General features: G+C 38.1%; 1 protein-coding gene across 4 annotated transcripts in view; it reads right to left on the reverse strand.

Annotated features, from left to right (window-relative positions):
- Positions 1-292: 292 nt before the first annotated feature.
- scube1 (signal peptide, CUB domain, EGF-like 1) overlaps positions 293-24240 on the reverse strand; it is a 62131-nt gene continuing 38183 nt past the window's right edge. For 2 of the 4 annotated variants that reach the window (XM_043237726.1, XM_043237728.1), the window contains 16 exons: positions 20958-21074; positions 13404-13526; positions 11295-11411; positions 11088-11210; positions 10885-11004; positions 9060-9170; positions 7104-7220; positions 6239-6400; positions 5929-6132; positions 5662-5823; positions 3950-4117; positions 3702-3863; positions 3421-3618; positions 3189-3341; positions 2669-2748; positions 293-2581 (listed from right to left, as the gene is read on the reverse strand). In XM_043237726.1, coding sequence (XP_043093661.1) covers positions 2429-2581; positions 2669-2748; positions 3189-3341; positions 3421-3618; positions 3702-3863; positions 3950-4117; positions 5662-5823; positions 5929-6132; positions 6239-6400; positions 7104-7220; positions 9060-9170; positions 10885-11004; positions 11088-11210; positions 11295-11411; positions 13404-13526; positions 20958-21074 — 2270 coding nt within the window. In that variant the 3' untranslated portion in view covers positions 293-2428. The remainder of the gene's footprint in view (positions 2582-2668; positions 2749-3188; positions 3342-3420; positions 3619-3701; positions 3864-3949; positions 4118-5661; positions 5824-5928; positions 6133-6238; positions 6401-7103; positions 7221-9059; positions 9171-10884; positions 11005-11087; positions 11211-11294; positions 11412-13403; positions 13527-20957; positions 21075-24240) is intronic. The other 2 variants (XM_043237730.1, XM_043237727.1) reach the window with 1 other exon arrangement.

The raw sequence follows: 24240 nt of genomic DNA on the forward strand, positions 1-24240 counted from the left end.
TTTTTACTTTACAAAGAGTTCAGATATACTCAAAAAACAAACGAAAAATCAATAAAGATGAATTAGAAACTGCTCGTGAAATCTTGGTGCGCACTGCCCCTTTGTGGGAAGATATGCGTAATATTTTATGATATTTTAACACGAGAGGGCGACAAATCGTGCAAAGCTTTTAGGTCAGATCAGGGTCACATTTTTCTAATTGTCTTAACTTCCACTTAATTAATTTGAACTGATTATACTTAGCGTGTAACTAGCACGTGCTTCAAACGAAAGGTCGGCACAACACACGGCATAAGATTTGAATGATTTATTAATAAAGTGAGGTCTTAACAACAGTTCCCGTTCTCTTCTACGCGTCTCCTGGGGTTGATTTCACACAGCAGAACTGTTCTTCTGTAATGCGGTCATTTATCACGATGGGAAGCATACCAACAAACACAGCCTTCCAGATCAGCCCTGCGCACGTTAGACTGTCACCTTCCCCAGCACGCCGTTTCCTTCTACTGTAAATATTAACTTAAAAAAACCTAACATTTGTACATCATTTACACATCTGTATTCATAAAGCTTACAAATCACGCCAGCAGCAGTCTCGAGTCACTCTCCATCTGAGGGGCGAAGCACTTCTATGTGTGTGAAGCCACGGTCTTCTTTTCAAACAGCAACGTCTCCTCAAGTAATCACACGCCTCTGTTTTAGTAATCAAACGAGACTGTGACATGTGATTAACACGCACACGCACAAAAAAATGATCAAAGACAACCTGCGGTTATCTCACGAATCATAAATTACTGTGATAGCATAATAATACGGATTAGGTAATGCGTTTGTGTGCGCATGCATGAAGTTGGTTTATGCTCGATGCAAGAGTGAATGTGTTTCCCCTGTCTTATGTGGATATTAGAAATACAAGCATGAGTAAGTGCTCATATAACAAAGCAGCTTTTGAATGATCACTCCGTCCCTTTCTCCCAAACCGGACAATATGCGAAACAACGTCTTTCTGTGACTTTATGGCACGCGTAGATGTCTGTGGTTCGATTTGTCTTTTTCTGCCTCTTCTCTCACCCCTCTACACTTGCAAAAAGACCGCTATATCGGTTTTCACAAAAACGACCAAATAAAACTGTACCAGAACCACATTGAGACTCACACTATATATATATTTTTTGTTTTCCTACAAGAGCATTCTGCTGATTTATGAGGGGAAATGATCGGATCTCTGGATTCTCTCAGCCCGCCAACATTCACATACTTAAGGTATGTCATCCATTCAACAAACGGGCTCTGACTTTCATCCACAGTTCAACAAGAAGAGCAAAGTAACGTGTCTTTGTGCACAGCACAAAGGTGATATGTTATTACTATGTAATAGATGCAACAGACCGTGAGACTCGTGATTCTTCGTTGTTCTGAATCAAATCTCTCCCGTTTCCATGAGACAGCCGTCTCGAACTAAAATCTGGCTTGCACCACATGCACAATAACAGCCAGGTTAATGACAATCTCATCGCATCGTGTGAAATTAAATCACGTGAAATCTTACGCTTGTCAGGCTAGATACAGACCCAGTCAAACGTTAGGGTACTTTTAACACGTTTTATATTAAACTGCCAATATTATGAGATGATCATTATGAAACCTTTTTTTTTTGTTTTCAGGAGAGTGATATATCTTTCTGCGTCCTGTAGAGGGGAGGTTCGGGCATTTCGTGTTTCTACGACCAAAGTAAAACATCTCTATACAACAAAAACATTACGAAAAACTTAGATTCCTTATTCTCTACAATATAAAATTCAAGTGCAATTGAAGCTCCAAATACTAGTTAAACAACGTACATGTAACTCTAACTCTCGTACCGACAGGTAGTCTTTGTCTTTTATCTTGTTGTTGTTTTTTCTTCTTTCTTTCATTTATCTGGCTTTGTTTTTCATGTTGTGGTCAGAGCAGAAAGCGATTTCCTTTCTTATACAGTTTGTAAAGAAAACTTTAAGTGCACTAGGATATTAAAACCCCTTGTGCACGTTAGGGGCATGAAAATAACCTTTTCAAAACAAGAATATATATCTGTGTGTGTCTGTATGTGTCCTAATATGTCATAAGCTTGCACATATTTTTTTTTTTGTTCGCACGCACACACACACACACACACACACACACACACACATATATATATACATACATACATATACAAATATATACTGTAGATATCAAACATCCAAAGAGGGCTTTTGCAAAATAAAGCACATAAATATTAGCAAACAAAAAAAAAAAAACAAACAAGACAAAAAAGGGACAAATCTCAGACAGGAAGAAGGCCAAACGTCTTTATCTTCTTGCAGTAGTGAGGCCTTCTGGGAGCTAGTGGAGAAAAGACAGGAAGAGAGATGGGGATAGAGCCGGGGTCGTGGAAGAAATGTTCGGGTTTCTATTTATACGGCCGTAGAAACCTGGAGACTTTGGAGCGTAGCAGTTTGATAAAGGAACGTGGGAACATCTCCTTTGATTCCTGCACGGTGTATTTAAAGTAGTTGTGAGGGTGAGCCAGCACATCAAACAGAGCTTTAATCAGCTTCTTATCCTGACAACACAGAAACAGAGAATTAAAAGTGGCCGGTCAAGTTAGGTTTGTCTGCAGTTGATTGCTGTATTGTAAACATACGCTCACTTTTAATATCTCCTGGTGGTTTTCTGAGGCGTAAAGTCGGCCATCTCGAACAATGTCTTCTATAAGTTGCTGGTAGTCTTCTGTAATGACAGACACATTGCTTTCATTGACAACACTGATATATGTAGTATTTATGATTTATAGTTTTTTTCCTTTTTTTTTTTTTACAGCCTACTTTCTTTATACCAATTTTGGCAATATTCACAAATATAAATAGGCTGTACAGTAAAAACAGTAATATTATGAAATATTATTACAAATGAAAATAACTTTTCTATTTTAATATTTTTAAAATAATAAAAAAATTGTGTTATTAAACTTTTGTAACATTATAAATGTCTTAAATGTCAATTTAATGCATTCTTGATGAATAAAAAGTATTATTTATTACTTTTTAAAATTTGAAATCAAACTATTATGTATTGATTTTGAACAATAACTAAATCTACTGTACCAGTTACTTCTAATGCAACCCTACTGTATGCGTACGTGGGTGCCTCAATGTATATTGTTATCTTACCATCATAAGTGACATATGGGACCTGAAATCCCTTTCCGCTGTTTCCCTCATTAGATTTGAACTGGATCCACAGCTTGCGTGAACGCGAGGTGAAGGCGATCGGCCGCTCATAAGTTTGGCATGTCTCATAAGTTGTAATGGAAGTGGGCTGGGCTAAAAAGAGAGGGGAGGAGCTCAATAACACGGATTCTTGCAGGAATAATAAAGCAGCAAAGCGACAGGTATACCATACCGCTCTTCCTCATGACAAGAACATCTCCACACTCATCCTCGATAGGCAGAAAGATTTCTGGCACAACAATAAGGATGCGTCTCTTGTTTGGAGGGTTAATGGTCCAGACACAGTTGACGTTAGACGGATAGTCGCCAGGATAGTTGGGAGATTCGATGTAGCCCATGAAATCTCCCAGCTCACCACCACATAGTTGATCTGCAAGGGATAAAACAGACTTTGCCTTTGAATTCACTGCTTATTAGGTCATCTTATAGTGGATTCGCAAGTATCTGACTTACTTTTGCAGTGAGATACATTGTTAGCGCCGTCGAAGTCTGTAGTGGTGTTTCCAGGGCAGGTGATGCAGTAGTTCTGTCCCGACTCAGACTGGTAGGTACCAGCCGGACACCGGATGCAGCGGTGCGTGGTGGCGTTATAATAATGCCCGAGAGCACAGTGAACTGGAAATATAGGGAAGAGAGAATTCAAAATATGTAAGAAGTAAGCATGCTTAAAGAACCAGGAGTCGCTGTGCTTCCCAGCATACCTTTAGCCTCACAGTCTCTAAAGGACGTGCTGCCCGAGTGTTTAGTCATGAGTCCTCCTCCACAAGGGAAACACAACACACGGCCCGGCTCAGGCTGGAAGGTTCCCAGCTGGCAAGGCTGACATGGACGGAAACCATCAGCAGAGAACTGACCGGCAGGACACTGGCCTACAACCAGAGAAAGAATGAAGCAACGTTTTAAACATTTAATATATAAAAACACTATTTTTTTTTAATGTTTTAAAATGTCTTTAAAAACAGCAAAAATAGCAATATTGTGATTTACACAATTTAACAATTCACAAAAACTATGTAATAATTTCTCCAGTCTGCCACATGATTCTTTAGAAATGGTTCTAATATGATTATTTAGAATATGATTAGTATTTTAGTCTGGTAATTTCAAAAAAAAAGTATCAAATTGACATTAGAAAACATAAAGAAAACAAGCTGTCTAGACTACTTTTATGGTGCTTTATTTGGTCTTTTTTTCACGCTTTCACAGACCCTGTATCTGTTCACTATCATTTTATAAAAATGCACAGCCTGGATGTTTAACGTAATTAGTAGACAAACAGAAAAGTGGTTCATGATGTTCATCATCAGAGCCGGCCCAAGGCATAAGTAAACTAAGGAGCTGCTTAGGGCCCCGTGGCCACCAGAGGGCCCGTAAGAGAAGCCTATATGAAATTACATTCTATTTTATTTATTTGTAGATGGGCAATGATAATAATAAGAAAGCACAATATTAAATAATTAAATAATCTGTACATATACTTTTATTATTTCCACGTTGTTCCATGTCTTTTTTTTTCTCTGGCTCAGCGACAGCCAAAGCGTCAAGGCCATCGTTAGCTAACTTTGGTTGTTCTCGTTATTTCCATGGACTTTTTTAGGAAAAACACCCCTAAACAGATCGGACCTCAGTTAATTAGCATAACCTAGGTAGGGTATCTTTTTGTTTAAGTTTATGTTTGAACATCATGCCTCAATTAGCTAGAAATAGATCAAGGGTTGTTGTTGTTTTACAGATGCTCTCTGCTGTTTAATATCTATTATAAAAATATTTATATTAATATTATCAATTATTAATATTTATGTCCTGTAAATTAATGGTCTGCTAGTTTATTTGACTACTTTTCAGTACACTACATTAAGTATGCCACTTTGAATGTTAAGACACCTGACCACACTTGTAAGTTTGCAACTGTTACAATAAAAAAAAAAAATCACAGAAGACTAAACAAGCTTTGACAATAACCAGCACTGAGAGGTTCCCAAATAAAATTCTGCTTAGGGCCCCATGAAGGCTTTAATCCCACAAGGGGGAGCTAAAAGCAAAGAAACCTCATTCAATAGTCAACTAAACTGAAGCACTGAAGTATTATGAGCATTATGTGCACTGCGGCACGTATGAGAATCACAGATGGATTAAAATTGCCTTGTGGATGTGCTTGAGCAGCTCAAATGATTAAATTGAGCTTCTACCTACCAATTGATCAAGACTTTCCTCTGACCTTCATTAGAAATCTCACATTTGCATGATAATGAGCAATTCCGGGATTTCATTTCAGGCTATATTGACCCCCGAATTTCAAATATGTATTGATTCATTTTAAGAAAGGGGATGGTCTCGCATCAAACAGTTCCTGCAATCAATAGGTGTTTCATTACCATCACAAAGCTATTCATTGACACACACACACACACACCTCCGCACTCGGAGACGTTCTTGGCCCCCGTGACGCCCTGTCCCTCGGTGCTGGGGCAGGGCTCGCAGGACAGCTGGCCCTCTCTGTCCTGATAGGTTCCTGGCGGACACAACACGCACTGTTCTTGTTCTCCGCTGTAGAAGGTTCCCACACCGCAGCTGACTGGGAGACACATGAATACACAGAAGCGCACCCAGACACACAGACTTACGGAACTGTCTTCAATGCACCAGGTCAGAAAACAAAAGCATCTTCTAGAATGCTCACCACACTTCCCGTCGGTTAGGACTTGTCCTATACTGCAGGTCTCGTCTCCCTCTGTCTGCCGCACGGCGCGCTGGGCCACGTCGTACGCCGTGCCGGAGAACTGAATGTAGAACTGCTGCTTACTGATGGACTTCCTTAGTGTTCGCATGGCATTATGCAGCCTCTGTTTGGTCTTCTCACGCACACAGTCCACGTTACATGACTCTGACATGTATATGAAGACGAGAACGCTCACTTTTATGTTCTAGAACCACAGATGGAAATTGAGAACGCAGAGAGAACCGCTGTACACACACAAAGGCAATGTTACCTGAGGCTTCCTCTTCTTTCATTTCCATCTCAAACTCCGCTGTGATGTGGGAGACTTCCTTGGATGGAGATTTGCGGCCACGACGGCGCTTTTTGGACGAGTCGCACTTCAGATTCACAAATGTCACCTGACAGTCGTCTGTGCAGGGGAACTGACTAGCTGCTGAAAGAAAAGGAAAGATAAAAGGAGAAGACGAATCAAAAGGAATCAGTCAGTATCTGAATCAGAAAGAGCTTTGCATGTTTACACACACAAGCAAATGTTTTAGTGACTGAAGCTCCACAGTGCAACAGAATGACAAGACAAGACAAGGATAATAAAAAGAATAATATACAAAATAGACCGTATATATAATAGACATGTACGATAAGGACAAGCAAAAAAAAGTTAATGAAACTGAAAATAAGGAAGTGATGATGTGGGATGGGAAAAACAAAATGGAAAGTGGTCAAAAGATAAAAAGGAAAAAAGATGCTGGAGAGAAAAAGCAAACAAAATAAGAAGGACAAATATGAAATGGAGAAGAAAAAAACGGTTATCAGGAAGAGGAAAATAGGAAAAAAAGAGAAATGGTAAAGCTGATAATAGGCCATGGGAACATGAAGAGAAAATGAGAAATGAGGAAGTAGAACAAGAGGAAAAAGGAGAAGACAAAAAAATACATAAAACAGGAAAAGTGGACTAGGACAAAGAAAGGAAAATAGAAAAAAAGAAACATATAAAAGTAACAGGAGGAAAATGGAAAGGAAATGGGAAATAGGAAAACGTACAAAAAAGAGGATGAGTTAAGGACACGGTACAGAAGGATAAAATAAGTCAAGGAAATAAGAGGATGCTTTCAGTATTTAAATGTGTTATATCTCACCCTGCAGGCCCTGTTTTCCCATATCCCTGTGTTTCTCCTTATTGCGGGGTCTCAGGTGGCACTTGGCGTCTTTGATCTTAAAGCGTGCTTTCTGCTTCACAGGCTGGGCCAGCATCTCTGATGGACAGGAAATCGGCAAAGTCTCACTTTCACTTGCACGGTTTGGATAATAATCATGGAAAACAACAAAATATGAGGCCTTTTAGAAATCCAACATTCAAACACACTAAATCTGTCCTGTGGGCTGAGCGGCCCATTCCAAAGTATTAAAAATGTGAGTATCTAGTTTAGCACAACAAGTCCTAAGTCAGTGAGAGAATGAAGGGTGATGAAGGGTCAGGAGTTGAAGAGAGAACACACTGTGGTTGAGGGCTTCAGCTGGTCTTCTGCAACCATATCGAGCGTGTGGTGGTTTTGGACGTGACGGTAGGAGTTTGGTAGTGAACCTTTAAGCGATGTTTTTTTTTTTTCTAGAATGTGTGAATCGAGCGTGAACCGTCTGTTTACTCGTTCTCTCCGGGCCCCGCGTGTAGAGGCCCTCAGGAGCCGCTGTGGTAGAAACCCGTCTGTGTATTTCAAATCTGTCAGCATGTAGACGTGCAGCCAGCACCGAGTCATTTACTCAGGTTCACAGCATTCCTATGTATGCTGTCCAAAACAAGAAACGGCGTGTGTGTGTGTGTGTGTGTGTGTGTGTGCGCGAGTGTATTTAAGCAGTCTGTCTGTCTGTCTGTGCCTTGCTCTGCTCTCCAAAATCTACACAACGAACCACTTGGGGAATGTCGAATTCTGAGAGCTGGGAAAGAGAGAGCACTGGGGATAATAGTAGCGTGTATGTGACCTCAGCAGGGTTGAATGATAGGACCTGTTCTAATTCTCCTTGCAGATCGGAGTTTAAACCCTTTTTTAGTGTCTGTAATGGAGTGGAACAGGTCATGCTACATGACTTGTTTACAGTTGTCCTGTCTGATCTCTGCTGGAGGGGCCAAAAGATCTAGATAGGTATTCTGGGACAAGGCAAAGGTATGCGAACGTCTGTCCTGCCATTGCACTGAGTGACCCGAGAGACCGAGATGTGAGGAAGATTTGAACTACAGCACTTGGATTAAAGGAAAGAAGTGAAAGGAAACAGTGAAAAGGATAAGAGATAGCACAGAAATAAAAAAACTGAAGGAAAGGAAAGGAAAGGAAAGCTGAAACTGGACAAGAGATAAAGAAAGAAATAAGAGATAAAGAAAACAGGAAGTGGGATAAAAGGTAAAGAAAAGGAAAATAAACTGAAAAAGTAGAGGAGGTGAGGATAAGACAGGAAAATGGAAAAGAGGAAATTAGGAAATGAGAAAGGAAAAGGGAGAGATGAAGGGAAAGCAAGGAAGAAAAAGGAAAATGGAAACGAGAAAATAGTGTAGAGGAAAAATTCAAGAAAAGCAAAAGAGAAAAGGATCAACAGAAAACTGGAATAAAAAGGAAGAAAAAGAAAATGAAATGGGAAAAAGGAAAAGAAATCAGGAAAAGAACACAAGAAAAATAATAGAAAGCAAATAGAACAATTTTTGAATAGGAAGCAAGAAAATGAAGACAGGATCAAAAGTAAAGATGTAAGGAAAGTAACGTAATGGAAAGAAACAGAAATCAAGAACAGAAAAAGGAAAGCAGCTAAGGAAGAAAACAAGAGAGAAGTGAAAAGTAAAGGAAAGTGAATTGGGAAGAAATGAAATGGTAGAATAAATAAGAGAAAGAGAAGGAAAGCACAGAGAATAAAAGCAAGTGCTTGGTCTTATGAGTGTTTGTTTGAATCGAATGATGTAGTGCACTATATTTTGCAGGGCATACTATACTTTGTAGCTCAAGCTAGACTGCTGTTTGTAGTGCATATTGAGAGTAGTACTGTACACGCATGTTTAGGAGAGATGTCTCAGAGTTTAACAAAAGAGTATGGACAGGTGTAAGATGTACCTGTGCAGGTTTGCAGGGAGCTACTGCTGGAAGTAGTGATGTTCCTCTTCACTGGCACTTTACCTGGCTGGACAGGTACACCGCAGCTCAGAGTGTAACTGTTCTCAGAGTCTTAGTCACACACACACACAGAGAGAGAGAGAGAGAGAGAAATCATTTAAACAGATGCTCCAGGTCCAGGTGTTGCATGCACCTGAGTAATGTTTTGTAGTGTGTGTGTATGATGTATGTGTGTGTGTGTGAGTGGAGAGGGTTGGCTGTCAGGAAGACAGAGTGCTGGGAAGTTGTCTAGAGAGTCATTGGCCTGCCTTTGGCCTTGCCACAAATCGTCCAATGCAAGGCTGAATATTTCTGTTGGCATGAGGCTACAAACCCCGGCTGAACAGGATTAAAAGAGGTTTTATACGGCTTTAGTGCTCACTGTGCGAACCCGTGGAGACCATTAACACACACGTACAGAGAATCCAAGAGTCATAAACACACACACACACTCACAAAGATAAATACTCATATACTCAGATTCACATGGATCTTATTTAAAGACGAAATTTTGATGTTATTCATTTGATTTATTCTAGAACATACTTTTTACGACACACTTCAGATTAGTGCATATTTATTTTTGTAGTGCATAATAGATTTTATAGTGCATATTAGCTTTTATAATCTACACTACTTTCCATAAACATATACTGCATTGTTGATTTCAACATAAAATGTTAATCATATAATTACATATTACATATATATATATATATATATATATATATATATCATTTACATTTTTTTTAATTTTAGGCTACTACACAAGAACATAAAAAACACAATTTGGTTAGAACTTAAATTATCCAACATTTTAAGGATGCTATTTTGAATATTTATTTTTTGTGGTGCATACTAGATTTCATTAACTTTATAGCGTATACTGCTTTTTGAAGTACATCCACTGCATTGGAAACAGTTTTAGAATAAAATTCTGCAGTTCTGTGCTTTAGAAAGAAAGAAAGAAAGAAAGAAAGAAAGAAAGAAAGAAAGAAAGAAAGAAAGAAAGAAAGAAAGAAAGAAAGAAAAAGAAAAATTTACCAATGGGATTAAAGGAAAAAATAATAAATATTCACTGAAACTATTTAAAGATTGTTAGGATATTTTAAATACTTATTTTTGTAGCACATTAAAGATTTTTTGTTGTTATAATGCAAACTTTTTTTCTTATTTACCACTGAAAAAGGGCAAATGTATTTTTTTAGTAGAGTTTTTAGATTTAGCGGGTGAGACTAGCCAAGATGCAGAGATGAATCACAGTTTAATGAATCAGAACTGTTAATGTGTTTATGCACATTCCTCCAAACTGATGGACCTTGCATGAAGTTTGTCAGAGACAAGTTTTGGGCATCTAACACCTTAATACCTTTACCAAATCAGTCCACAGAGATGATAGATGTACTTATGAAATACTGCCTCAACATTTCTTTCTAGTCGCTTTCTCACAGAAAGTCAAAAATCATCTTCTGGTCTGGAGTGTTATGGTGTGCTCGGTCACCTAACATTTATAGTTATGACAGTTCTATGCCTTTACATAGATTAAATTAACATTTGCACACGCAATATAACGTTTGTACCACTAGATAGCAGCAGAGGGCAACGACTGATTGCGCCAATAAGCATAAATGAAGTGCTTAATCTAAATAAATCATTTCCTTTCCTTAAATTCCTTCCCTTTCTGTATTTTCCATGCTCAACAAATCAAACCGGACATAATGTATCCACAAACAACACACAATCACGTGCTGTTCAACTAACTTCCACAAAAAAGCGACGTACATACCTGCCAGGAAAAGTGCGTTTGAAGGACAGGACAGGGAGCACACCTCCCCTCCACCTGTCTTGGTGCAGCTGAGCTGAGCACGAGGTGTTGGCTTTCCATTCGGGAGGCATTTTACCGCCTCTGAGGACCAAGCAAGGTGCGTTACCACGGAAACAGCTAACATTATGGGATATTTCGAGACGAGGAACGAAGGGAGGACTCACCAACACAGTCCTTCTTGTTCCAATGGAGCTTTTGACCAGGAGGACACACACACTCGTAACTGCCCGGTGTGTTGATGCAACCGTATTCACAGCTCCCATTATTAATGCTGCACTCGTCGATATCTGTCACATGCAGCATATCCGAATGTGATTTTTCACATTTAAAAGAGTGAGAAACGTTGGCTGGTTTCGAGATTGTGAACTCACCGCCACAGTGTGTGAAGCCATACAGACTGTAACCTTTGTGACACACACACTCGAAGCTTCCCGGGTAGTTGATGCAGATGTGGTCGCATGTCCTCTCAAAGGAGCACTCGTCAATATCTGCGGAGAACAAACAAAGAACACAACACCATTAAAGCAAGTCACGCGTGTGTAATAATTTCCTGTCTTGCAATAAAAATGGCCACCAAAAATGGTGATTTCATCAGGATTCTTGGATTCTCACCATCAGTATCCTAAAAGACAAAAAACAGCCCACTCTTTTGACTTTTTTTTAAGGGGGTTACATTCAAATCACAACCATTTATAATTACAAACATAAGCCATTTTTGGTATGCATAAATTGCACATCATGTGAGCGATGCTCAGATTTATTTGTTGACTATTTCTGTTTATTTTTAATCAGCTTACATCTCTTTTTAAAAGTGACCCACATCTAATATCTCTACTTGCACTATATACCTGGCGAAGCAGCCCAGTGTAGACTGACTCGAGAACAGGGTTGCCAGGTCTATGAAACAAACCAGCCCAATTGCTAATAAAAAAAATTAGCCCAGTCAGGTTTTTCTCCAGTTTTCTTCTCCATCAGGAGTCTGGGGGGAGGAGATCACTTTAACCCACGAACCAAAAAACAACCAGCAGTAACAGTGAACAGGAACATTTAGCAGGAAAACCATGGACGTGGCAACAAGTGTACCGTATCAGATTTATTTCCGCAAATTAATGTGAGAAGATAGATAGATTGTCTGGCAACAACTGAGTAAATAATAAAAAAATGATAATGTAGCTATAAAAGGGAAAATATACAAGAGAGATAAGTATGACAAAAAAAAACAAAAAACAGATAGATCTCTTAAAATAGCTGGCACAGCCAAAACACAGCGCTTCACCAACACACCCCTCAATAAAAACACATACACTCCCCACACATTGATAGCCAGGAATAGGGTGGTGTGGTGTTTTGGTTTAGCTTAATAAAATAATTTCTGTTTGTACTCCCACTCATGCTCCGACATGCTTTCAGGAATCTGCCACCATTCACCTCCAGTAAACTCAACTAAACACACACACCTCATACGACGCAAAACGCCTGCCAGCATCCCGACCGAACAACAGCCAGTGAGGTGCTCCTGATGGGACAGTTTGCGTAGATAGCTTCTCTATCCACATGTCGGTATCAGTGGTTTTAAAATGCTAATCCACTTCTTCAAATGAGAATGAAGATATTTTGCAGAATGTACGCGTTTGAGCGAAAAATCAGGAAAAAAGTACCACAAAACTGCTTTCACTACTTATCAATCTTTGGAAATCTTTAAATTGCATGTTAGCCTTACGCGATAACAGACAGATATTAAAGTTGTTATTCAAAGAAATGTCAAGCTGTCTTGCAGAAAGCAAGGTGTTTAGTAAATTAAAAGCTGCATAAATTAATAAATAAATCATAAATATATATTTTCAGACAGGTATGATGCTTTAATATGTTTATTGTTATTTTCGGTTGTCGTATGCACAAGAGCTGCCCGAACATGTTGCTAAATATCTCACATTTTGCCCCACAGATTTAACAAAGCAGCACGGCTGGATTTAGCATTTTAGATCTCTTTAAATTATTCACAGAAATAATTTAAAAAAGAAAATCCACAGGAGATTTAAAAAGAAAAAAAAAATAAATGTGCATGCATGAAGACTAAAAAAACTGTGGAGAGGAAGATTTTCATTAATCACAATTAAAATTGTTTTATTGTCATTTTTGGAGCTTTAAGTTGTTGTTTGCATAAGAGCATCCTGAACATTTTGTTAAACATAATTTGTGCTTAACAGAAGAAAACTACAGTAGAAGAGAATGATTCTCAATAAATAAACAACGTTTAGTTCTATTCTGATACTTATGATACTTGAGCTAAAACTTGTGTATAACTACGTGTAAGAGCAGTCTGGACATTTTGTTAAATAATAAATAAGAAGAAAGCAAGCCATATGGCACAGGAGGAATCATATGGATTAGGAGGAATCATAAAGTGTCACAGTCACAGACCCATGAACATCTAAAACACCCAGAAAACAGAAACAATGTAGTGTAAAAAAGTGACTCACCTTGACAGGTGCGTTCATTAGTCAGGAGTTTGTGTCCTTTCTGACAGCTGCACTCAAAACTGCCCACTGTGTTCCGGCAGAAATGATCACAACCTCCGTTATTCTCCAAGCATTCATCGATGTCTGCAAAGAAGACAGAGATAATGACAATAATGGTGAAAAACACAGATACGGGGGGGGTGTTGATCCAGAACAAGTATTCTCATAAACGGCTTTTTGGAAATGTAAACAGTTTTCCTAAACAGGCAGCCACATACACAGCTCCACAACATCATCTTAAATATATCGGCCAATGCTGGCACACCATCCACAGACCCAATAAAAGCTAATCCCATCAACAAATGTGTAGGAAACTGTGTGTGTATGTGTGTGTGTGTAGTTTGGGGTTTCCTCTGCAGTTATTTCAGTAGCTGCAGCAAACACACGCTGGCTCAGGTTTGCACTAATATTAACTGAACTGAGGTGGGACAGAAAGTTTCCACTAAGCTTAAGACCGCAGATAAACATGCTAACTGAACATGGGGCGGCACCAGCGGGAAACATGCGTCAATTTACACAAATCAACACATATTCCAATCATTATGGTTTAATTCTACACAGATTTACATTTTAATATTAAGTAATTAAATTTAAGTTAAATAGCATTTAAAAGTTTGGGATAAGTGCAACCTTTTTTATAAAAAAAAAAACAACCTTTTACAATATATATAATAAATTGTATTTTAAAATACAAAATAAAAGTATTATAAAACTGCAGTAAAATTACACAGTACTTAAAAATCGAATTATTTAGAAAGTAAATAAACAAAGAAACTGAACTGCAAAGTGTAGAAGTCTCCACTGAAACAATTTCCAATAATAATTGTAGATTTCATAACAATAAAATGATCAAATACAACAACAAAAAAATTATTGTAACGATTTATAACAAAATAGTCAACAAAGTAATGTATAATTAACAAAATAGCGTATAACTTTATACATTTTCAGTTTAAAAGAATCAAAATTCTAAAACTTCTTTTTTCCAGGTTTAAATTAGAATTTGAAAAGCAGATGTTCAGTGTGGTCTCAGACCTTTGGATCCTATTTTACAAAATAGACTTAGACAGGTAATCTTAGGTATTAATGTCAAATAGTTGCACACCACTGTGCTAAAAAGTTACACTGTGCCAGCTAAAATGAAAAACATGAATCACTCTTTTAAACACAGAAACATGCAGCATTTGATTGATATGATTATATTCTTCCACCGTCCATCACTCAAAATGAAGCTGTAACCACAATTTAACCTGCTGGCTTTAAAATCCACGTAATCTTAGCCGTTTTACAACGCCTGAATCATTCACCTCTACAGCTCTATTTCTCCAGAAGACAGATCAACAGAACGAGAGCGGTAAGACAGGAGAATAACCACGCTAGAAGTTCACGTCTTTTGACTGATGTGTCAAATACTGAAACGAACAGCTCAGGGCCTCCTAATGTTAAGCTAATGATCATGTAAATATTAAATACAATTGATATAGCCTGCTGTTCTTGTCTCTGTCTGTGTGTCTTGACATATTTAACATCCTCAGGGTCCAATGGTTCAGATGTGGACAACATCAGAAGAAGGTCAGGAGCTCTCTGTGACCTAGAGGAAGTGCTTTATCATCTCTGTCAGCTTAGTTCCTGTCTACCTGTCAAGTCAAAGATGCAAAGTTCAGTCATCTGATCTATATTTTTCCATTATAAGGTTGACGGAGAGCACAGATGTTTAAACACACGGCACATTGCTCGTGATACACGGTTGAAAATGTTTGCATAAACGTGTCAAAAACTTTAGGCAACACAAAAAGCTACAAATAAAATGTCAATTTCAAAAATGAGGTTCTGCCAACCTGTTCATTTTAAGACGTTTTATAGTCGTATTTATATATCATCAGAATCTCAACACTGAAAAGGTGTTGTCTAGGAGCTTGATAACTATTATAACATCATGCTGATTCATTAACAGAGTAAAAGCATTATAGCGCAAATGACATAATGGAATATTTAACAGTGATTTAGCATTCACACTTCCCTAATACACACACACACACACACACACACACACACACACATGCACTTTATTCCAATGGCTCCTTAGCGCAGGCAGGGGGCTAATGATATTCCACATAATGAAGTTTAATGAGACTAAATAAGCTTTGAGTTTAAGCAAACATTGGACATTTTTCACATCTGTAAATGATAAACAACTGCAGGGGCGAAGAGCGAGAGGCTGCGAGGATTCATCGACATCGATTTTCGATCGGAAACGAGGAGGGCAAACACACACGGCGTTTGGAAACGTCGCTAAAAAACAAGTGCCGCGCTAACCTGATCTGATTCGAAAGCAAGCAAGCAAGAAGAAGAATGTGGAATCCCCATGAGCTTGTCTGTACTCAGGGATGTGTGTAGCCTTACCAAATATTTAGAGAAAAAAAAGCAATTAAAATTAATACATTTGTGGAAACATGAACCTCTACAAATAAGTTGGGACAGAGTTTTCAACAAAAGGAGCGTTTTTGCAGATCGTTTTCAGGCTGCTCACCTCAGGCTAGCTAATCTCTGAGAAATGCGCCGTTGAGCGCGCCAGTGTATTTTTTGGAGATTTAAATGGCCTGTTTTATTTGCTTTGTTCATAAAGGGATTTTGCCATGTAATAACACAGGCGCTGCTTGTCCAGGGCCGCCAGGAAAAACCAGCGTGATTTCGCCCCCGACACTAAAACTCTTTGGAGCGCGCGGGGGTCCGTCGGGGACGGTGTCATCCGAGGTGATGCCGACTGGCTGCTATTGTGAGGATTACTGGGCTCGGCGTGTATTAATACAAATGGATCCTCTGTGCCAGAGCTCACTGTCCCGGTTAGAGAGAGAACCGGAGACCTGATGGAGAAAACAGGCCTGCTATGACCCTTACCAGCTCTAGTCTTTACACAGTGCTGATCGGTGAGTGTAAGGACAGGTGAGCTTTCTGAAAAGAAACAACACCTCTACATGTGTATTAAAAATCAATCACAAGTTATAATAACAGACCAGCATTATTTTGAAAAAGTTTTACATAAACATACAGACAAATTGCAAAAATTCATTTCATTTAAGATTTATTTTAATATTTTTTTTCTGTTCTTTTCTTTTATTTATATTTTGCGAGTTTTTAGGCAATTTAAAAGTGAAAAGAAAATATTTTAGAAATATATATATATATTTTGTATATTCTGAGTTTATTTTTAACTCTGCATGTCTGTATAAAATAACTATATAAACCTGGACAGCAATTTATATTTAATAATAATAATAAAAATAATACTGTTGAAAATTATTATTATTAAAACAAAAAATATATATGCACTATATAATATTTTTAATAATAAAAAATATGATAATAATTGTTATTAATGTTGTTATTGTCATTACTGTTGTGTAATTCAAACTAAAATAATTAAAAGTTCATGTTTTATTGCTCACAAATCAGTGTACATTATTCTAAGGGGGAAAAATAATCTTTGTAATGGTCTTAATCTGGTATAACCTTTCTGAGTAACTAAAAAGGTTGTGGTGTTAGTCCTTCTGTTTTAGACTGCTTTTGCAGATAATGCAGCATTTCTAAACTCTGGCTAGTTTACAGAGTAATTAAATGAGTTAAAATGGTATTTTCTAATCTAGCAGAAGAGCGGCAATAACCAGCACGGTTGACTGAAGCTAAACTCTCCATGCAAACCAATTCAGCCCCAAACACGCAAGTATGCAGGCCAGCGGAGACGTGCCTGGGGTACCATCAGCCGGACCGAGGAAACACACGCATATACGAGAGCACGCACACACACAAACACACAAGACAACCCGCTCGTTCCCATAATTCATTTCCCCCGTTGACACCGTACACACACACCTTCTAATCAAACATCTGGAAACTGTTCGCAGTCGTTTCAATCACTCTCCCTATCCTCCCTCGCTCTCGCTATCATCCAGCGTGCGATCGAGTGTGTGTCTGTCAGCGAGCTAGCCGGGCTCCCCTGTCTGTCATCGCCGACCGAGGGCCTTTTATCAAATTCAAGCATTTAAACATGCCCTAAATAGTTTATATTGAAATGATTATGTTACAGAGACAAGATGGGGCAGCTCCCTGCGAGACCACTCGGTGAGGAGGGAAAGGAAAGCGTGAGAGAAATAAAGTGAAGACGACAGCGGAAAAAACAAGAAAAGGTCAGCCGGAGACATTTGCACGCACCAACACACACTTATTTTAGCAGCGTAATCTTTACGTGATGCACTTTTCTGTTTAGTCTGTGGTTAGCGTTGGTATAAGCGGAGAGTCGCCTGGGTTATTATGTAAGTGGCACTTGTGTCTTTTCTGTTATGCGCTACATTTACATCCCAATTACATATGAGGGCTGAACACCTATGATTATTGTGCTTTCATCTGTCCTGGCCTTTACAGGACAGATGACTTAAATCTAATCCACTAAAGATGTAAAGCATAGAGACGGATTCACTCTATATATGTTTAAAAACAGTTAACAGTAAAAATAAAATTATTATAAATATTATAAAATGTTATAATGATATCATATTATATCCTATATAAATACCTTTAGGAAACACACATCTTGATTCACTCCAGATTAAACTAATATATATATATATATATATATATATATATATATATATATATATATATATATATATATATATATATATATATATATAATTTTATTTTATTATTTTTTTAAACCATTTGGTTTAATTTGAATAAAATATTTACAAATATATTATATATTTTTAATAATTTCTTTCAAATAATGAAATAATTTAGTAAAATACTACAAATATTCAAATAAATTCAATATAATCTAAAAAAATATTTTAAGAGTAAACATAAGAATTTAAAATATAACTTTTTATTTAAAAATAAACGTTATGTATTTATTTGTTTCATTTATTTTTAAACGTGATACAAATTGTATATTGTATAACACACATCTTGATTCATTCTAGATTAAACAAGTGAATCAAATATATTAAATATTATTTTTAAAAAGGCCATTTTGAAGATATAAAAATAATAAAATATTGAATAAAATAAAATACAATTAAAATATAATTTTACATTATTTAAAAAAATTAAATAATTAAGCAAAATATTGCATATAAACCTTTCTACATTATTTTTTAAATATTTGGATAAATTAGATTTTTGTTTCCAGATAACTCCATCAAAACAATATATAAATACAAAATAACAAAACAAAACTAAATTGCCCACAGTGATGTGGGAAGCCTTGTATAAAATTGGCCAATCCTTACTGAACTCTGTTATGGGTCCTACCTCAACTAATTCAGCTTTAAGTCAGAGCATCAACTCATATGTTCATAGGCTGATACAGACAAAAAGTTGCTATCTAACTGAACAAAGACGTCAAGAGTGTCAGATCTTACGTTCACTCAGATCTAAGTCCAATGTAACATACTTTAGGTGAATCTCAGCCCTGTTTTTGCACCCTTGTTCTTATTTACTAAAGAGCTTGATTACATGCTATTTTTACAGAGTTCACTAACAGGCAGTAATAAGCGGTCACTGGCACAGCACACCTGTGATAATTGACCCAAAAGTATGTTTGTGGGTGCATGAGTGTGAGTGTGTGTTTGTGTGCGTGTCTGTGTGTGTGTGTGTGTGATAAATGGTGTGTCAGTGAGTAGATCTAAGGCCTTGTGCTGGATTTATGAAGGCAGACCCTCAGGCGGGCCTAATTATTAGGGCGGGTCACAGCCGAACCAGACCAACATCCATCTTACAGTACAAACACAGAGATACACAAAACACCCCTCTGATGCCATCACATTCAAACCCACAAAAAAGTACACGTTGTGTCACACAATAAAAAAGAGCTCATAAAATTGAACTTTAATGATGTTAATTTCTATTAACTTCAAAGTCACCCTTATGTTGGTGTGCTCCAAAAAGCTGACAAAATTATCCATATTTTAGGTTTAAACAAGCCTAAAAAGGTACGCTGGTCTCCCAGAATGGTCTGTCGAACATTTTTTACATACTACAAAATAAAACAGTTTTGTTTTTTAAAGAACCCATAAAATGTATGTTTTGTGGAATTAAGCCTTAAAGGGATAGCTTAACCAAAAATTTTAATTACTTTAAGATTTACTCACTGTTACGCTATTCTAGGTGCATATGATTTTCCTCTTTCAGACAAATACAATCTAAGTTAAAAATGTCAAATAAAGTGCACATATCCATAAAAAGTACTCCGTATGGGTCAATAAAGTCCTTCTGAAGCAAAGTAATGTGTGTTTTTTTTTTTAAATATCCATATTTTTAAACTTTATAAACCATAGGTTTTCCTTTGCTGTAAACAAAACTAACAGTCATTCACTGCTATTAAAAAACTTGGAAGAGCCAGGACATATTTTTATTATATATTTGTCTGAAAGAAAAGGATGGCCTGAGGGTAAGTAAATCATGGGGTACCTTTAGTTTTGGATGGACAATAGCTTTAAAAGCCTAAAGTGTTGACAAAATTAACCCTTTCAAGTCAATAAAACAGTTTAAACCTAAACCCTTAATGATTGGCTGGTTTTAAAAGGGTTTCAGCCACTTAACAGCCATCCTAAACCATCTTAAAAACATGCAAACCAGCTTAGACTGAATTTTCTAGGCGTTCCTTGCACTCAAAATTAAACACTTGCTTACAATAGCAAATCATTGAACGCACAAACGAAAGGTCTTTAAAGGCCTTCTAACCTCAGGATGGCGCTATGATTGTGTGTTTATATGTGTGTGTGGTTTTGTATGACAGCCTCGCTAATCAAACAGCGGTTGGTTTGCAGAGGCGTCTCACCGTATGGCGCAGACAGGGCTGTTTTCCGCACATACGTGCTACATTCTCTTCCTTCTTGAAGAAACGGTCACATGACCTCGCCTCGTCACTACAGCAACCACTCAGGAAAATGAAAAGGAAAAAGCAGCCAATTTGAGACACATTCTCCTGAACTGACCCTCAGGTAAAGAGATGCTTGTTCGCCATCACCAATTTAGGTAGAACAGGAAGAGAATAATTGTGAAGTGTGCCGGTCTCTTGGACCGTAGTATGGTCAGTGAGTTCTTGAGTGTGTTTGTTTAGAGAGAACCCACCATCATCCCATGCCAAAATCACGCCGCGGTAGTTTTACTTTGAAACCCCTGGTCATTGACGTCAAAGCTGGAATTTCGGAAGAAGAAATGCTTCGCAGCCAAAGCAACAACAACACGGCCATCACCGACCCATTCAACACGACAGGACAAACAGACGTAAAGCCAGTTGGTCTTGGCTTGGGATCACACACCCTCACACATCCGCCAATACCTGACCATTTCGAGCAAAAGAATTCATCTAATAACGTGTCTCCAATTTAATCCGAGCCTCGCAGTCTAAATACAGGAAATCTCAAATTGTTCCCTGACATTCAGAAGCACACGCAGGGAGGAAATCAGGACATGCTCCTTGCAACTTTAATCACAACAACACGCATCTATACTGACCTTTGCAGGTCTTGCCGTCTGGTTGAAGGGTGAAGCCCACCGGACAACTGCAGCGCACCCCGGTGGCCGTGTCCTTGCAGGTGCGATCGCAACCGCCGTTGTTCACCGCACAGGTCTCTGGGTAAACAAACACACAGGATGGGACAGGCAGAGGAAGTAATGGAGCATAAACACAATTAGAAATCACTTTTCAACAGTTGTTGACAGCATTAGACACGGTTAACTAAGAACTAAGTGAGGATGTGCAGCTGTTTTGAGAGCTAGGCTTGACCGCAACTATTTTTTTTTGTAAGGGTGCATGTAAAAAATGAATCCCAATGAGTGCAGCTGGTGGTTTATTAGGAAACACTAAACTAATACAGCACTTGAACTTAGAAGATGACAAGGTTCGTGACAGATATAAAACACATACTGCATGAAATCAGGACCGTCCATCAGTCCTCCTAAAGCCAAAGATAAAGGCATCCTTGGCAACTTGGTCAATCAAAATGTGAAATAAAAAAAACAAACAAAAATGGAAAGAATTGTGCTTTTTCCTGAGGTTAAAGTTAACAGAGGGGAAAACAGACAGCGGACAGCGTTTGGGTTGAGGGAGGAAAGCAGACAGTTAGTCTGTGACTGTGGAGAGAAAGTCAAAATAAGCAGTTAAACTAAGAAAAAAAAAACTGTTTTACTTCCATGACATTGTTTTACTCGTACGTGAAATGTAAACTAATAGTCTTAATATGTAGAGGAGGTTCCTTAGTTGTAATAACTTGTCTCCTATTGTGATATCATCACACAATCACGTTCATGTGAAACATTATAATTTTGTGCAAAAAAACTGACATATATTTGCGTGACATTTGTCAGTATAGCTCCACTCACTGTAAAATCGCATTGGTCAAAACTCACTCCACATTACATATCAGATGTCTTCTGATTGGACCAAATTTTATGCCCATAATCACACCTGGTTAGCACACAAGGTTAACAACAAAGAAGTCTGATTTTCCAGGTTAGGAGATTTATTGTCAGGTCGGGAGCCAACATGTCCATTTGGGACCTTTGCTTTAAGCAATCATGTTTGCTTTTTGTTGACCACACAATCCAAGTCAAAAACCCACAGGAAATTTGGCTGAGGACACAAAAGTCAAGGCATAGAAGATCTCCATCCAAAACAGGACATTTTTTTCTGTGGGATGGGGGAGTGGATGAAGCAGCTTTCTGTTAATGATTTATTAAGCATGTCAAAAGACCCTGTTATTACAGTCTAATGCTATGGGCAATTCAACTGCTGCAAGAACAGCTGGACCGTCTTTTGCCCAGGGACATGTAGATGGGACACGCAAACAACATTTGATTAAGTTAGCTGTGAATGTCTGCACCAAAATTCTCAAAAAGGGGTGTGGTCTTTCGATTGATGGATTTGTATGTTTATATAAATATATCTCTATCCACGATGAAAGATGAAGATTCTTGTCCGCCGCTTCTGTTGGCGAATGGCCAGATAAAACTAGAAGTCCACAGACGACTGGAGAGAATTTGACTGAACGTGCCACTGCTGAAAAGCAGCCCTTCTTTTGGAGGTGGAGGAAACCACACAGGCCTTCCTCACATCGACGGCTTCATTGCCTACAACAACTTTCAGATTAGGTGGTAAATCCGGGCTGTGCACCATCTTGAACAGTCGGTACAGAGAGACAGCTGGCCAGAGGTGTGTGACGTTTATTTGGATCACGCTCCAGAGGTCAACGCATCAGAATCAGCCCCTTTCCACATGTGCCCAACACATGGCAGTTTATTTAAATCAAATTCCTTCAATTCCCCCCTGCTGCTAAGTGACCACCTTTTAAAAACACCTCTTTGTGTTCGTTGCCTCGCTTTCTGCTCTTCTTCTCCTCCTCTCCAGTCTCTGGGTTTCCCATCATACCTGGGTACAATAGCAGCTTTCTTTCTGACACCGACTTTCCAGTTTAATTTGTCAGGATCGGTCACATCCTGGTGCTGTTGGCCCCAGCTGTGACAGGAGGGCAGGATGAAGCGGGAACGCCGAGTGTCAAATCTAGCGTTCTCCTGTGGCTCCTCTGTGATAGAACGCACACACACTTGCACAAGCACTCACATGCAAAGCCAAGCTATTGGTGTGAATCTGTCATAATGGGCCCATTTGTGCATCATGAAAGTTGGAATATGATCATAGACGGGTGAAATAATGAGGTCATTGAGTTAGACGGTGATGACATCACATGTGACTTGTTGACAAGTTCTCAAAACTGTTCACAACCTCTTCAATCTTGAGTATTTATTAATTTTTTTAGAAAAATATAATTAAAAAATAATAATAATAAAAATACAAATATATATATATATATATATATATATATATATATATATATATATATATATATATATATATATATATATGAAATATATCATAAAATGATTATATGTATTATATATTTTTAAAATCGATAAATATTATATTAAATTCTAATTGCTTTTTTTAAGTTGCAGCCTTATGTTAAACATAAAATTACTTTTTTCCACACGTCATTCTACACTCCATACAGCATAATGACAAAACACCAAACAGAGTTGTGACAGCTTGTAAATGTATTAAAAATAAAACACTGAAATAGGTACATTGCTTAAGTATTCATACCCTTAACTCAGTAAAGCTGAAGCAACTTTACAGACCTTTTTAGGTATGATGCGAAAAGCTTTGCACATCAGCATTTGGCAATTATCTGCCATTCTTCTCCTCACCTCTTCACCCCTCAAACTCTGTCAGCTTGGATGAGAACTGGAAGACATTTTCAGATTTTTCCATAAATGTTTGACTGGGTTCAGTCCTAAGCTGTGGCTGGGCCACTCAAGGACAAACACAGAGTTGTCTATAAGCCATTTTTGCTGTGTGCTTAGCGTCGTTGTCCTGTCGGAAGGTGAGCCTTCTGCCCAGTCTGAGGTTCTGAATGCTTTGGACTGGATTTTCATTAAGACTATCTCTATGTTTCGGTTCACCAAGCGCTTCTTCTAGTCTGATGTGTAACTTAGTCTCTGCCACTGAAAAACAGCTCCACAGCATGAAGTTCCTACCAGCATGGCACTCCGCAGTTGATGAGCATTGCCTGCTTTCCTGCAAACATGATGTCTGGATTTGAGGTTCATCAGACCAGATAATCTTGTTTCTCAGAGTCTGAAAGTTCTTTAGGTGCTTTGTTTTGGGTTTTCATGTGACTTCATTGAAGAGAGGACTGAGTCTCACTACACTGCCATAAAGAACAGATTGGTGGAGTGTTTC

Source organism: Puntigrus tetrazona, chromosome 4, assembly GCF_018831695.1.
Source record: "Puntigrus tetrazona isolate hp1 chromosome 4, ASM1883169v1, whole genome shotgun sequence".
Lineage (NCBI taxonomy): Eukaryota > Metazoa > Chordata > Actinopteri > Cypriniformes > Cyprinidae > Puntigrus > Puntigrus tetrazona.